This window comes from Amphiura filiformis, chromosome 9 (assembly GCF_039555335.1).
Source record: "Amphiura filiformis chromosome 9, Afil_fr2py, whole genome shotgun sequence".
Lineage (NCBI taxonomy): Eukaryota > Metazoa > Echinodermata > Ophiuroidea > Amphilepidida > Amphiuridae > Amphiura > Amphiura filiformis.
In genome coordinates, this window is record NC_092636.1 from 36,863,939 (window position 1) to 36,880,314 (window position 16,376).

The 16,376-nt window shown below is 36.0% G+C and overlaps 1 protein-coding gene across 1 annotated transcript in view; it reads right to left on the minus strand.

Moving 5' to 3' along the window:
* Positions 1–4,883: 4,883 nt before the first annotated feature.
* The window catches only part of LOC140160946 (uncharacterized), a 162,935-nt gene continuing 151,442 nt past the window's right edge, over positions 4,884–16,376 (minus strand). The window contains 7 exon segments of the mRNA XM_072184295.1: positions 4,884–6,885; positions 8,992–9,191; positions 9,520–9,703; positions 13,509–13,685; positions 14,541–14,663; positions 15,501–15,555; positions 15,558–15,628. Of these exon segments, the coding sequence (XP_072040396.1) occupies positions 6,626–6,885; positions 8,992–9,191; positions 9,520–9,703; positions 13,509–13,685; positions 14,541–14,663; positions 15,501–15,555; positions 15,558–15,628 (1,070 nt within the window). The 3' untranslated portion in view covers positions 4,884–6,625.

A 16,376-nucleotide genomic window follows, 5' to 3' on the forward strand; every position in this document is an offset into this window, starting at 1 on the left:
GTGTATTACCGTGTATTAGATCTATTGTATGAATGTCAAATAGCAGATACACCATGCACTCTACACCATGCACACCTCGTCTAGCCCAGTTCGCCTATACCCACCTAGAAAGACAAGAGCGCTAGCGGTCACTTCAAATTATCTCATTGCACCATGTGGTCTAAATGTTCAGGAATTCTATAGAGACAGTGAGACACTGCCTATTTTATTGATCGTCCCCCTCAACAATAGGATTTTTTATCCTGTTTGGTTGTTACTCACAATAGGGTAGTTATCATTAATTAGGAGCGAATTGGAAAGGCAGCTCTATTTTGTAACTGGCGAATAGTGGTGTGATAGCCGATACACGTGATTCGATACATGGCGTATTTCTATTGGTTAGTTTCCCGCCTGTACTAAAATCATTATTTACCTGGTGTTGAAGCTGTGTCGGGCGCGGGGTAGTTGACATGCTTTTAACCAGTCGTTCCTGGCGGACTTGAGTCCAGATGGGACCAGGCTTAAGCAAATTCTCGAGCCAAGGTGAAAAGTATATGGGATCAGGCCCAAGCAATTCAAATTCTTACATAAACTTTGTATTCCGTGCATCATATAAAGGCTATCATACTGCCCTCTGTAGTTTATGCGACTGTAGGTGCGCAAAAGTTTGGAACTGTCGCAATTCTATAATTCCGACGGCTGTCACAATTCGCAGTTTTCAAAAGGTTGGAATAATTTAAAACGACGGATTCATGCTATTTTCTTAATCAAGTTTTAAAGGGATATTGTTGTTGGGTTGGTCTGACTAGACGACTGACTGCAAGTCTGCAACTGGCGCTTGAATATGAGGGAGCAATGTAAATAACGTAAAAGAACGCAGAGGGTGCCGGACAAGCAGAAGTAAATGTGACATAAAGACTTTCACTTAGTTCAGTAGGTTTCAGCAGTATTATAATACCCCTCAGCTTGTACATTTTGAGTGTTTGCCAATGTTATTAATTGGCATTTCGGCTAATGGCAATAGAGAGTGTCATTAAGGCGGGTCAGGGGGGAGCAAGACGTACTGGTGTTTGCTTGAGACAAATAAACTAACACATAATAGTAGTCATGGGTTCTATAAAGTAGATCTAAGGCAATGGCGTAGCGAGGGGTTTTCAAGGGGGGAGATTTCACACAGAGGGAGGCTGTCCCCTTTCTTCCTCCTGGCTACGCCACTGATCCCTGATAAAGCCTGTCATTTCCTCCCCATGTGCATTTTTCTGTTTGTTTTTAATTTATTATTGGCCTTAAAATTAACTCAAGAACCGCAAGACCAATGTATATATATTAATATTAATAAGTATTAATGTCACACAGCACACTGACGTTTTTTAGTTAAAGCCATATTATAACATTTCTGTAAAAAGAGATTAGTATTTATTTTCCATAAAATGTTAGCTTTTACTGTCAGATATGTCCCCTTTTAATTTTGAGCCGAACAAGTGAGGTAAAGCATAGAAAATTGGAATCTAGCGCCCATGCATGCTACTCCCGCGGTTGTAATACGGTACGATCCTCGGGGTGGGGGTGTGTCTGTGTATCCCGCACGCCGTGTACGTACTGTGCATACTTGTTCGACTAATATTTCCATCGTAATAATAAAACGCCGGTTCCATCGTTTTATTCAAAATCTCGGATTTTGACAAAACTACAAAAGTCTAAAGTCTTGATTTTTGCAGAGTATCTTTATTGATTAAAGTACATTACAATCGTGTAAAAACCAGAATTTAAAATTTTTTTGAGGGCGTTCTCCTCAGCAAATGTTATAATATGGCTTTAAATGAGTAAACCTGGAAAAATATGACTCCTAACATCCCACTCACCTAGTAACATTTACTTGAAATAATCCGTAACTGATCGAAAGCTTATACCTCACTTTCTAGCTCGCGAACCGACGGAATTTGTCATAGGTTTACGTTGCTAACAGAAAAACCATGAATTTTAGTGTCAGCCCGATGCCTATTATAATGGACCCTCTGCTTGCTGGTATTGGTTTGGATGGGATTCTTTCTTTCCATGATACTATTGGCAGTATTGCTCTAGCACTGACCTTGACGTCATTTATCACAGCTTTTGGGCTCCTTATAATGATAACATCGAATAATAATATGTTTGTGTGGGTTTGTGATGTATAGATCCCGGGGTATAGAGTGGGGTGTGTGGGGTTGTATTTGTATGTTTTGGTATGGGGTAAGTGGGTATGTGCACATTTGTGGGTATTAGGTTATATGAAGTCAGTTTAACGTACATATTACAAAAGAATGAGTAGAGACACACCATTTTCCAATTAGCTCACAATGCCACTTTTATTTATCTACTACTTTTGCTCAGTTTTCCCCCAATACAGACAGATTGTACAACTATTCGGCTATGACACGCAACAATAATTGGCATTGGTTGATTATATTATTTGCTAAGAAAAATATACTCTGCAAAAATGTGTTCAGACATAAGTCAGCATAAAAGACAATTATAATATACTACAATATTTATATGACCTTTTTATGTAAAAGATTTTACTATCGTTCCTCATATTCCATAACGAATATCCGCCTGATGAATATTCAACACGTCGATGAATTATTCATGAACCTGCAATGGGAAATTAACACATCAATTTCCCAATAAGTTGTGACTAGAAATGATAACGGATTGGACGAGGATGACATGACATGGGTCTTGTCTTTCACGGTATTTTGCAGTTCTTATAACTTGCGTTTATGACGATTACATTTTATACCAACAATTGTTTGTTACAATCGGATTCATGTACGAAATATTTACATTCTAATGTAACACTCTACACAGGTCTACATAATTATATCAAAGAAAAGTTTAAAACTAGTCAACAACACTCACGTTCTCCGAATAATTTCGGTGTGATACTGGTGATTGACTGATGTATGACCTTTACTTCCTGTTGACAATGTCCTTTTTGACCTATTGTCAGGTGTTTCTAGAAGTAAAGTGTCATAGATTTTTGAAAGTTCTCTGCCACCGTCCCTATTAAGGGTGGGACTGGTCTCTTTCTTGATGAAAATGGTTGCTCTTACTTTTAATTACATAATTATAGGCCTGTACATAGCTTCAACTATTGAAGAAGAGATCCCTAAATGTGGCCAGAAAACCCCTACATCTCTGATATCCCATAATTTACAATCGCATTTGATGGCTTCGTAAAACTATTCTAATTTTAATCCCAAATATTTCAGTTATACAAAAATATCATATTATTAGAGAATATCTTTAAATTACCACACCTAGTCATTCAATATAATACACATGTTGAAGTTTAAAATACCATTAAATTGTTTTTGCACGACCGGAACGTCTATTATCTACAATGGTGTTCATCCAATTTTTAAATTAGGTTTTAGATAAATATATAATAATATCGTAAGAAATGAACAGTGTAATCCATAATTTATACATATTTTCCAAGTAAATCAACTACTAATGAATTTGTTTATTTCCTGTCCATTGAATCAGTAATTACTTACAGAGGCCCTGCATGTGACGTATACTGCGCACTAGAAGTTATTGAATCAACTACTCAAGCTATAATTATAATATAATTTTAATTATATTATAAAATAACTAAAGTTATTAAATCAACTACTAATGAATTTGTATATTTCCTGTTTATTGAATCAGTAATTACTTACTATAGAGTCCCTGCATGTGACGTATACTGCGCACTAAAAGTACCCGAACACTTGAAGAGGAAGCCCCGCCAGAGAGTTCTTCTGGGGTGAACCAAACCTGCCTTGTTATCAAATTAATCAGCGACAAAGTTATCTCTGAATTTGACAGGTGCTAATTGATGTTTTATTGCATCAATCAGTATTTGTCAAATTCAGAGATAACCTTGTCACTGATTAATTTGATAACCAGGCAGGTTGAATTCACCAGAGGAACTATACTGCTCTTACAGGGCTTCCTCTTTAAAACAAAAGCAGTATTTTAATGACAGTCAACCTAAAGAACCAAATAAGGTAATGATTAGATGGGTAATTTTGTTCTGCGTATTTTAGAACCTCTATCTCTATTTCACCAATTTATACCAAATTGAATAAAAAAGAGAGCATTTCAAAAGTGACAAATTGGGGCTATTTCCTCCTTCATGGTGATTCCTACCGGCTATTCTAACGGGCTCATTACAGCGTTACGGATCAACACTCTCTCGCTGTGCTCATAATTGGCGTATTTTGTTACTTTTGAAATGCGCTCTCTTTATTCAAATTGATATAACTTGGGAAAATAAAATCACATCGTGCCAAATAAGGTATCAAAATGTACAGAACAAAGTTTCCAATCTATTGGCAACTTCATTTGGTAAATTAGGTTAAGTGTTTTTAAGATATTGCTTGTTTTAAGTGTACTTGTACTTTTTGTGCGCTTTATTGCGTTTCGATAGTATTTTTTGTGGCACATGAGAGCACCTCAGACCTATCGAATTGTATTCTGAATACGAAGCATGTCTTTCTGATATCAAATAATTTTCATTTTTGAAAATCACAATATAATACAAATTTTATGACAAATTATAAAAATTTGATATTTTTCGAATTTTGATATATAACAGTCCTCGAAGTAAATCATATAAATCTAATGATATATTCTTAAAGTGTATGTAGCAGGGAGGAAAAGCCGACGGTCAATTGAAAATTTTGACCTTTCATATTGAAGATATGGATTTTTTCCCAAAAGACCTTATTTTTTTGGTGTTTTGGGGAAAAAATCCATATCTTCAATACGAAAGGTCAAAATTTTCAATTGATCGTCGGCTTTTCAACCCACCTACATACACTTTAAGTATAAATCATCAGATTTATAAAGTTTACTTCAAGTACTGTTAAATATCAAAAATATCAATTTTAATGATTTGCCATAAAATGTGTATTAAATTGCGAATTTCAAAAATTCAAAATTATTTGATATCAGAATGACATTCTTCGTATTCAGAATGCAATTCGATATGTCTGATGTGCTCTAATGTCCCAAAATAAATAATGTCCAAACGTTCATACCCCAGCCCTTAAGGCATACCAATATCTTTAACATACTAGTACATACCAGTTTATTCCACAGAAAATATAAAACGTGCATCATAGGTTGATCTCAAACGTTTATTGAATAGACTGTTTGAAGTCAATCAAATGCATGCTGGGCCTCTATAAAAAAATTACGAAACCCGAGTATTTTCCTCTGTACATTGTAAAACTGGTGCACGGTGCATATAAAATACATCATGTGTAGCCAGTTAAAAACCGGTGTCGTGCAGAAATACATCATGTGAAGCCAGTTTAAAACCGTTGTCGTGCAGAAATACAAATTCTATGCAACACATGTTAAAATGTCACGTCTCTTTGCAAGTCACCCATAGAGGTTATCCACAAAACAAAAAGCGCTAGTTCCAGCAGTATTCCTCATTCAAACCAATTCAATGCATGACCTTGGAGTTACTTGCATGACTTTGGCGGGCTATTTTGAAACAGTCATGGTTGCACATGCAGGTACTTCTTTTGAAACTCCTAAACAAGGTATAGCAGTCGTTGATAGGATATGCAGCTTATAGACCATGGATAACCTCTATACACAGGTCATGTTTTCATATAGTTTTGAGATATGACTTGCTGGTGGGCATGGAAGACACCAGTTTTACAGTGTAGATCATGAACATGCTGTACTAATCTTTACAGTTTCCACAGAAGCCACTGAACATTCTGTGCGGTGGCTTAAATCACTGTCTATGCTTAAATTCTGAGTCTTACGGGATTGTGTTTGCGTCATTGTTATTAAATCATACAGCAATACATAGAGATCAGAAAAAATATTGCTATTGAAGCAAAAGTATTAAAACACACAACACAATGTAACACAAAAAGTAACGCAATGTAACACAAAAGTTTTGAGCAGTTAGCCATGATTGTATCATAACATTATTCCTTAAAAATTGCCATTTATGTTTGAACATTTTGAGCAGTTAGCCATGATTGTATCATAAACATTACTCCTTAAAAATGGCAATTTGTGTTTGAACATTGGTATAATTCGCGATTCTTTCATTTCAGCTATAGACTTGTATTAAAAGTTCCGTATCCTTTAATAAATTGTTTTCATGAATCCCCGTTGCTGTGTAACACATTGAAATCATAAAATAACATTTATAAATAGCAACAAATTTCATTTATATGCAAAGAAAAGTATATATAAAATTCACCGATGCAAAACATTTTTAGAATTGCAATGTAATTCAGTAATTAAATATGCCCATTTATTTCTTATTTCTTAGAAATCTACTACCATGTTTCACTGCACTGAAGGTAACAGATTTTGAAATTTTCATGTTTTGATAAGATGATAACCATAAGTTATTATTATTTCTACAAGTACGCCGTTGATTGTCACAGTACCGATGCAACCGGTCCCTGTGTGAGTGGTCCGGCGTTTGACAGATGTGTCCAACTTATATGCCTAACCATACCATTCGCCAAATATCTTTGGTCATTTCTTACATAACAGATTTCACCTAAAATTAATGAGTAGCTCAACCCCTCAATGCCTGTCTATTTAACATAATGAAAAATATGGATCAATTTAGTCTTTATGGATATGTACCACCATTACCAGATCCCTCTGATTCTCGTGGTAGAAGAAACAAGGAAGAAGAGTAATCAGCAGACTCGCAATATGGTCGGTAACCACTCCATTTGCTGCATTCCAGACACACACGTGAAGAACTTCCATGGATAGAGTACTCCGGATCGCAAAAGTATGAGACGGCATTGCCATAGGTGAACGTGTCACCTTGACGGGCTCCATTTTCCGGATTACCCGGATCTGGACACTTACTGTTAAGATGTCCTGGAAAATAGAATACAAATATTTCAAGTTATGATACAAATTAGTATACACTGCCTTAACACTCAATAAATAAAAAGTTAATAATTGGATAAAGTGGCCTAAGGCTAAAAATTCTGAACCTCTTTTTGGGACCTAAAACCGGGAATGTACCAAATCTGTATCTATAGCAATACTGCCCAAGGTTTCAGGTGAAGCCAAACACAGATCCTGGAGCCAAACGAACAGGAATGGTTGTGCACATGCGGAATGCTATTTATTGGAGTTGCTTTAAACAATTGGTTGCTTGATTCTATATATGTATTTTGTAGCAGTCTTTATTTGTTGTTATGATTTAATATGAGTTCTGGTAAGAGTGCATCTAGAAGGACGTTGGACCGGCAGAAGGTCGTCGTCGACCAGCAGAGGCAGGAGACCCTCTCTAGCCTTGTGTAGGATGGCTAACCAAAGAACCAAAGAATGGAAGTTATGACCAGTCTCTAAATTGTGCACCAAAAGTAATGTACTCTCATCGATTTCCTATAATGTATAGGATAATATGCATATGTTGTTCTTCAACTTGAATATCGTTGCGTTTTATAGCATTTTTTTATGCTGTGACAATCAAGCCCATATTTCCCATAGACTTGTACAAAGACTAATTTTAAGCTATGCATTCTAATTTTTGGAAAACACGTTTCTAATCTTTTTATAAACCAATTATTTAAAGTTATGAGAAAACTAAATATTTTGAATGCTTAGAATGACTTGTAACAAGTGCGACTTTTGTGACTGCAATTGAAACAAGAACCTGAAAAATTGCTCGTTTTTTGGCTCATTTGCCCTTAAGTTACAATTGTCATACTTTTATTTGACAAAAAACAATACAATGTTTTTAATCCAAAAAATACATATGCTGCATTTTTGTGGAATCTGGAGTAGCGTACCCAGCAAACACAGAACGTTTAAAAAAAAAGTAACAGATTATTGTTTGGATTTTGGTTTTGGTGAAAAAAACATTTTAATAACATTAAATGTCGGGTTATATAAATGTCATGGAAACGTTTTAAAACGTTTTGCATGAAAACACACTGCAAAAATATTTTCAAAATGTTTTCAAAATTTTATTTTCTAATATTTTCTAGAATAACATTATGTTATCAAGAAACGTTTATGACTTTTATAAAAACGTTTCATACCCTCCTTACATACCCTTTATATAACCTGACATTTAAACGTTTTCGGGCAACCTTTTCTAACCGTTTACGAATTATGTCAAAAAATGTTTTATGTTTGCTGGGTAGTAGCAAAATGGGCTATTCCATTTAAAATCCACACCACCCCTGTGGAAGATTTTGGAAATATCTTCCCGGGGGTATGAATTTCAAATGGAATTAACACATCAGCAGCTCCATTTGAAATTCACCCTCCCTTTGTGGAATATTCATATTGAATCTTTCTCAGAGGGTGTATGAAATTTAAATGGGGCTGCCTAATGTGCTCATTCCATTTGAAATTCATACTCCCCCTATGGTAGATATTTCCAAAATCTTCCACAGGGGTAGTGTGGATTTTAAATGGAATAGCACAATGCAATATTACGATCAGATACAGCCCTCTACTTTGGAAGTAATAACTACGCATTATCTACCGTGTTATTTGTTTGTTAGTACTTCATTTGTACTTTGTACTGACAAAAAACTCAAGGCATTACCTGCTGTAATAAGTTATAGTAAATCTACGAGTAAGCAATCGGTTATCACAGTACCGGTGCAACTAGTCCCTAGGTGTGTGGTCAAGCTTTCGTCACATGTGTCTCTGACGGATAACGAATTAACGTTGAAGTGAGAGACACATCTGACGAAAGCTCGACCACTCACACAGGGGCCGTCTGCACTGGTACTGTGATAACCGGCGGCGTACTCGTAGAAATACTATTACTTTATTATGAATTCACGTCGATAAATCTACTTGTGTGCTGTAATACTTTGGTTTTGGGCAGTAGTATTTAAAAAAGGATATTAACATTATCTGTTGTGTGATACTTATAAAATATCAAATTGCATTTTTAATTTTGATCAGATTGAAGATAAAAAGGCAGTGTGTCTTTACATTGGAAGACAGTCTTACCTGGAACTAGAAAAACTAGCTCCTCACATGGTCCTGTGGCACCGAGAGAACCGAGCTTCTGACCACCGGATACAGTCCTATGTTCGCCTGTGCAGTTTTGTGAAACTCGAGCAATAGAATCATGTCTGAATTTGAAGCTCACTTCCCCAGATGATGAGGTAGTCTGCGCGCTAAAAAAGTTGTAACCTAAACCAGTAAGTCTGTAAGAAAGGAAGAAACATGAAGCTTTCATGGTATACGTTGTAAATGTATGCTAAGATAACAGTAAGTTATGATGCACGACGTTATTAATACTAAATATATAGATTGGCAATATTTTTCAATATGTCGGCGCTCAAATAGGACACAATAGATGAATAAAAGATTCAGTTTGTGGATGACACGGGTATAACATCGGTGCTGATTTCGCCATTCCAAGTTTGGTATTAACACTTGATGCTTTTAAAATGTTCTCAAAAATCTGATATTATTTAGTATTTTCGTCTCAGGATAACGAAGCTAAAACAAGTTTAACTTCATGTAACTTACTGGAAGCGAATACCCAATGCAGGCTTGGTGCACAAGGAATCAAAACACGCTTTAGCAGTTATACATTGGTAGTCTTCTATAGCTTCTGCAGCACTCCACCAAGTAAAATGACTGGCTTCGTAAGTCCAAACAAACCCAACATCCCTTTGTTGAAGAGTTCCAAAACCATCCTGAATCCAATATCCTGTTGAACAAAGTGAATAAAACATCAGATGAAACGTCGTCCCTATATGTACAGAATATAGATATTCCTGCATGTTCATGTAGCTCACATGCAGTTTCAAAAAAAGCATTGTGTTACTTTTAGAGGGACATCACTTTCTATACTTATTGTTTTGGCATTCAATTGCAGCAAAATTATATATTTAAGTTGAAGTTCGATTTCATTGCAATGACTGGTTGACTACATTTCAAGTTCTTACATCAACAGGTAATGCAACGTCATTTAAGGATACGATACATGATTTACCGACAAGCGATCATGAATTTTGAAGAAAAAAAAGTTTCCACAGGCTTCGTTGGGATTCGAACCAGTGAATCGGAACTTCCTTTGACTACGCGTCTGGCGCTTTAACGCTCGGCCACGCTGGCAGTTGAACAGAGGAGTGTAATAATAAAACATAAATCTCATAATGCCATCTTTAGCCTTTTGTTTACTAAAAAAAGACGCGTTTTGTAAAGATAGATTAGCCGTTTTATGCATAAAGAGCACGAACGAAAGGTTTCAAACAAATAATAAAGACACTGATGTGAGGATGAAATTGCGTAAGTCGGGAAATATCTGCGTCGCAATGTTTTGTTTTGGTTTTAGGAATTTGACCTTAAAATTTACGACTTCATGACATTATCATTCGAAATCAACAAAAGATATTTCAACAGTATATGGCCTCATTCTTTCTCTAGAATGTTTTGTACATGTTTGTGAAATAGCTTCAACAATGGTTCGCTGCATAAATGAAAAAACAGAAAAAAAAAAAAAAAAAAGAGGGCGAGAGGTACCATATTTACCGATTCAGGCTAAATTTAAAATTGATATAAAACGTTTGTTTTTTGATCGATTACAAAAATTTATTTTGGTCATATAAAGAAAGTGTGTCTGGCGTGAATTACACTACAGTTTTTTATTCTTAGGGCTCTTTAACTTCTTCAAATAATTTTTTAAATGATAGAGTGAATCCCCTGGCCCTCTATAATTACGCACAAAAGATCGAGTCCCCTTAATAAAATCGTAGATTAACGTTATGTATTGGTCCAAAATTGGTCCGAATTTCCATCAGCAAATTGTTTTAAACATGTTAAAGGGGAAAAATGCGATGCCCCTTTAATACACCTGGTTGATCGTTATATTGTACTGAAAAATCTTAAATATAAACGTTTGGTTTTATTTTTCTTTCCTTATTGTTTGTTGCTGTATTTCACATTATATCTAATAGGTATGTATCAAATTAACGCTGTTCCTTAATTGGACCTGTCTGCAACCTTAAGTCATATATGTTCTAGTTTTTGGATTAGGCAACTTAAAACAAAGGCTTCACATTTAGATTAAATGTCTAACTTCCTATCCAGCATCTGGACCTCATTCACCTGTTTCCGTGCTCTTGCAAGTTGAAGATTATTTGAGTGGTTTACCATAAATACGGATTGACTGTAAACAGGTAAATATTTTCTTCCTGTGTTTTTAACCACTAACCATAAGTTGTATCTATATAAATGGGCAATGACAAGGGGTCCCGCAGGTGACACTAAATTCACGGTTTTTGTATCAGCAACACAAACTAAACCTATGACGAATTTTGTTGGCTTGCTCTTAACAAAGTGAGGCAAGGTATCGATCGGTTATGAATAATTCACATCAACTCTTACTCCATGTGATTGAGGTCACCACATAAAGACGTCGTAAGTTTAGTGAATCGAACCTGCTAAAGAGAGTAAAAACGCCCTCTATTCATTTTCACCATGAAAGTAACAGAGAAAAGAATATCAATCTTCACTAATCAGATATAATGGTATTTAGCTCCCAGCATGAATTATTGATTTTATAAGTAGGTAAAGAAAATTACACACTCGTGACTACGGTGTTGAGTAAAGCACAAATGAACCAAAAATGTTTGACTGAGGTCGCACTGAGTTTACAGTGTCGGACGTGTTTAGGATTGAAAAGTACGTGGGTCAGTAATTGTCATGTGTATAGACGAATCCAATTTCACGCATTCCTATACCTTGCCAAAGTTGGGTCCCCGTCAGCTCAATCTCACCTAAAATTTGAAATAATGCGGACTTGGAGGGTATTTTAAACTGCATTCTATCACCCGTGTTACACGTAGACAAAAAACATTTTGACAGTTTACAACACAAAATAATCTAACATCGATTTTTAAGCGGCTTTTTGGTGTTGCGGGGACCCAAAGATGGCCGACCAAATCCTGACCATGACTTGGCTCGTTGGATTCGTCTATACTCGATTGTTTATCTTGTTCAGTTAACTCTTTAAACTGCTGATAAATCGTGATTTACTGGAGTTTACCTGTTAGAATTAAATATTTTTAATGGAATTCTATCATCCAGATGGGGCGATGCAGTGGAACTAGACATTACTAGATTTAGCTAGCTTTCACCCGAGCTCGGCACTTAAAGGCCCATTCAGTGATTTGCTCATCCGGACGATCGTAAAAATCATCAAAATTCAGATTTTGGTACCTTTGTAATTGGCATAGATGTGCTAACATAGCCTGCTAGTGGTTCGGTCGAAAGCCGTGTATTTTAGACAAAATAAAGCATTTGCATGATTCTGGACTTTTGATACTGACAGTACAAAAGTCCGACTCGAGATCGAAAGAAGCTCACTCTCCACGTACCAACACGCGTTGCGTATTGTTTCTACTACTTATTACATCAGTAGCTACTATTTTAAACAAAATACACAATTTTAACTGTTTTTCATATTTGAATTGACCGTTAGTTTGCCTCGGTGATCTTTAATTGCTTATTTTGTTTTCTACTACAAAATTGTAGCTTAAAAGCGTCTGTTTTAAATCAATTTAGACTCTACTTCCCCGTGTTAGAAACACTGGACTAGGAAGTTTTTCCAGTCGATTGGTGGCGCACTGTACGAAAATCTCGATTTTCTCGAGTCGATCTGAGTTGAAGTAGAAAACCTTTCTAAAACTTCTGTTTTTTGACTAATTTGTCAATGTATTCAGGGGAAAAGTGGTTTAATGAAATTCTGTAGACTTATTCTTTATTTCTAAGCAACTCTGACAAATTTCCATTTTTTTAATGTTCCTGTGAAATCACTGAAAGGGCCTTTAAGATGCTAAAAATTCACGTACACATTTGACGTTTACACACAATAAATTAAAAAGTTACACTTATTTTATTACAAAAATGGTATACTATATGGAAAGCCGAACATTTAACAGCTATTTCATTGTGCATTTAACCCAACATAGAATTCGAGTCAGGCTCTGTCTGTGGATATTATGAACGCCCTCTAGCAAGGTCAGGCTATCATTTTAATAACAATATGCTATTAACATAAGAATTGGACACATGCAAATTACTACTTGTCACATCCTGATTTCTATTATCCTTAGCAATGACTAGGCCGCCCCAAGTTAAAGTTCTGGTTAACGTTATGGTTTGGGATATGGGTTAGGGGTGGACTATTTTCTGCAATTACACCAGACATTTCTTTCTAACATTGCGAGATCATTAGATTGGATTGGCAAATTAAACCAAACGATATCAAATATTTTAAACAAAAATTCCCTTTGGTATTTACAAGTTCAAGTTTTAGTTCATAATTTCTTGGAAAATAAGTGTGTACCACATGTCATGCCGTTTAAAGGGACATGGATAGAACTGGTGGATTTTGTAATGCCTGAGAGGGCCTGTCACGGACCCCTCTGCACTGAACAAGTGCTATCCTAAATAAGAATGGAGATTATTATTTCAACTACCAGGTCAACTCATCTATAGATTGTGTTTACCTCTATCAATATCGAAGTACCAAGCTTCTATTTGTTGACCAGCAACGAATCTATCTTTGTAGTTGTCCATGGGAAATTCTATGATGACAGGACTGTTTAGCTCTGGTGGTTCCCCGTTTTTATGAGAAAACATCGTCAATTCAGCAATACCAAACACCTCAAGTTGCACCTCCCTCACTGTAAAAGTAAATGTCTTTGTTTTATTACTATTGTTCGAAACTATAGTATTAATATGACTCAAAACTGATGCGAAGATTCACTAACCAGTTATTTGGAAATTAAACCAGACACATGGCCAATGGATCTTACAGTGAGACGGGGAAAGACTCAAACAGAAATAAACGTATAGCAAAATATAACTTCACAAATAAACTTTAATTTCTCATCAACAAAGTGATCACAACATATTATAGATGATTGAATAATTATGCTCAGGTCCTTCCTCTCCAGCGGCTGGCTGTCATCTACCCAGAATAATAGACCAGGGTAATTGAGGAGATGGAGCCGCGGAGCGATATATTTAAATTAGCTATGGAAAGCAAATAGCGTCATAACAGTATATTGATTTGTTTACTTGTTTACTTACTATTTACAGGGCGGTACCTTAATGTCAAATATCAAAGTGCTTCTGGAGCGTTTTCTCACGCCGTTGCTGTACTGTGTGATATTTTTAGAGACTTTACATTGTGGATCTCTTTCACGACCGGTCAAGGCAAAAATTGCATGTTTGACAATCAACCATTTCTTTTTCAAATCGATAATTTGCTCATAATGTCCTAAATGCGCCTAAATCTCCTATGTACAATCGTGTTTTCAATATTACATTGTTACGTTACGAAATTGTCTATAGTTAGTTAGATAAACTTTAGATTTCACAATCCCATTAGCCTATGACGGACGCAATATGATGGCGCTGCACGAACTGGATCAAGTCTTTCAAATTTGCCGGGTTGTATCCACTTTGAATACTGTCCTCCTTTTGTGTACGTCGTACGTTGCAAAGGCAAATAATTATAGCTAATGGTGACTTACCCTGTCCGCCTTCTGATTTGATGCCCACTAATTCAGGTACATTAGCTAAACTTGTAGGATCGCTGATATCTATATCGAGCAAACGTACGGCTATTTTCTCTCTTTGTCGAACGTTGAGAGCACCTGTAAATGAAGAAAGAAAAACAGGAAGAGGAAGACGAAGAGGTTGATGATGATTTAGTAGGGAAGTAAGAAAAGGGAATGAATAAGAATGTGCTATCCAATAAGGTAAGCCACCCACGAGCTGCGTTTTATATACCGTAGCCACCCACGAGCTGCGCTTTATATTCTACCGTTCTCGAACTAATCAGAGGGTGTATGACAGGATTGGCATACCAAATTCTAAAGTTGGGACAGGTTCATTTATATGTAACTTTTTTACACAGACAAATATAGGGTAAACGTGTGTCATAAATAGCTCATGAAACTCCCGCTTTCTAATAAACGGGGATTCGGCTTTGAATTCGTTCATTCAAAGAAACAAGATGATCAATCTTTTTTAATATATCATTTGTTGAAATTCATAGTGTGCGATTTGCTTACAGCGACGACCTCATTCTTTCACCTCTTTTTGCACGATTGTAATACCCAATGATGAACTTAGTACCCTGTGAAAGACTAAGTCTGACGTGTTTACATAACAGCCAACAATTAAGAGTTTTATAATAAACTCGGGATACCAGGTTTGTTCACTATACCATCGGAATACGAGATTATCGAACCCTGGTATCGAACTCAGTCGAACAGAATCATTGACGTATAATAAGGTTATACGTCTTCTTTATACGTCCATGCGTGAATGAATGTTGTAAATAGCCTCATAACTTCGCGTCTGCAAAATAACCCAAATTTACCTCATAGAAGAGGATATATCTGATAGCAAAAACTAACAATATTTGGGAATACAATGAAAATCCATTTTTTTTAACCAAATCGCACATAATTGCCATTTTCATTTACCTTGAGGAACACCTAACCGGAAATTATTACTGCCTTCCGCTCCACCAAATTCAAAATTCCTTGCAGTTCCCGTATATGTGAAATCATTGATTTCAGTAAATTCCGACAAAAAAGTACTATAACATTTTCTGAAATAGAGAAAAAACATTACAAATTAAGTAAATTGGGTATTATTACACAGAAAAGTACAAGTATCAACAACATTGAGAATTGATTCTAGCTTCTTTGTTCATCTTCTCTCCTTATTCGTTCCTTCTTTCCTTTCCGATAGCCAAAAACTACGTTTACCGTTAGGGTTAATAGGCCTTTAAGAGGCATGCTTAACCCTAACTCTATAAAATTTTACAAAGAAAACCACTGCGCATGCATGCATTCCATGCGATGCCATGACGCAATGCCATGACGGAATCGCTGGCTGGGCCAGCGAAACCCCCGTGGCTACCGGTCAGTGATATTGTGCTTGGCATCCGAGGGGTCTAAAGTTCGAATCCAGAGAGTGCCAAGTAACTTATTTGTTCATCTTCTCTCCTTTTTCGCTCCTTCTTTCCTTTCCGATAGCCAAAAAACCACGTTTAGTGTTAGGTTTAGTCATTATTTGGGTAAAACCAAATACGGAGGTATCCAAAAGTATGCTAAATAGAATATTCAACGAATCAGAATGCGTTCCTGGTATCCAAAATTACATGGATATGGATTGAAGAAGGCTACGTAAGATGTAGGTCTACAGTAGTTCGCATCTAATTGAATATAATCTCTTATAGGAATCGAGATTCACTTTGCATTTTGATTGGTCTTGGCTTAAGTAATAAAGTGTCCAGTTCACTTCATCACACCATACATCTCCAATTTTCATTTCTATTTATTGAAGTCATCCTT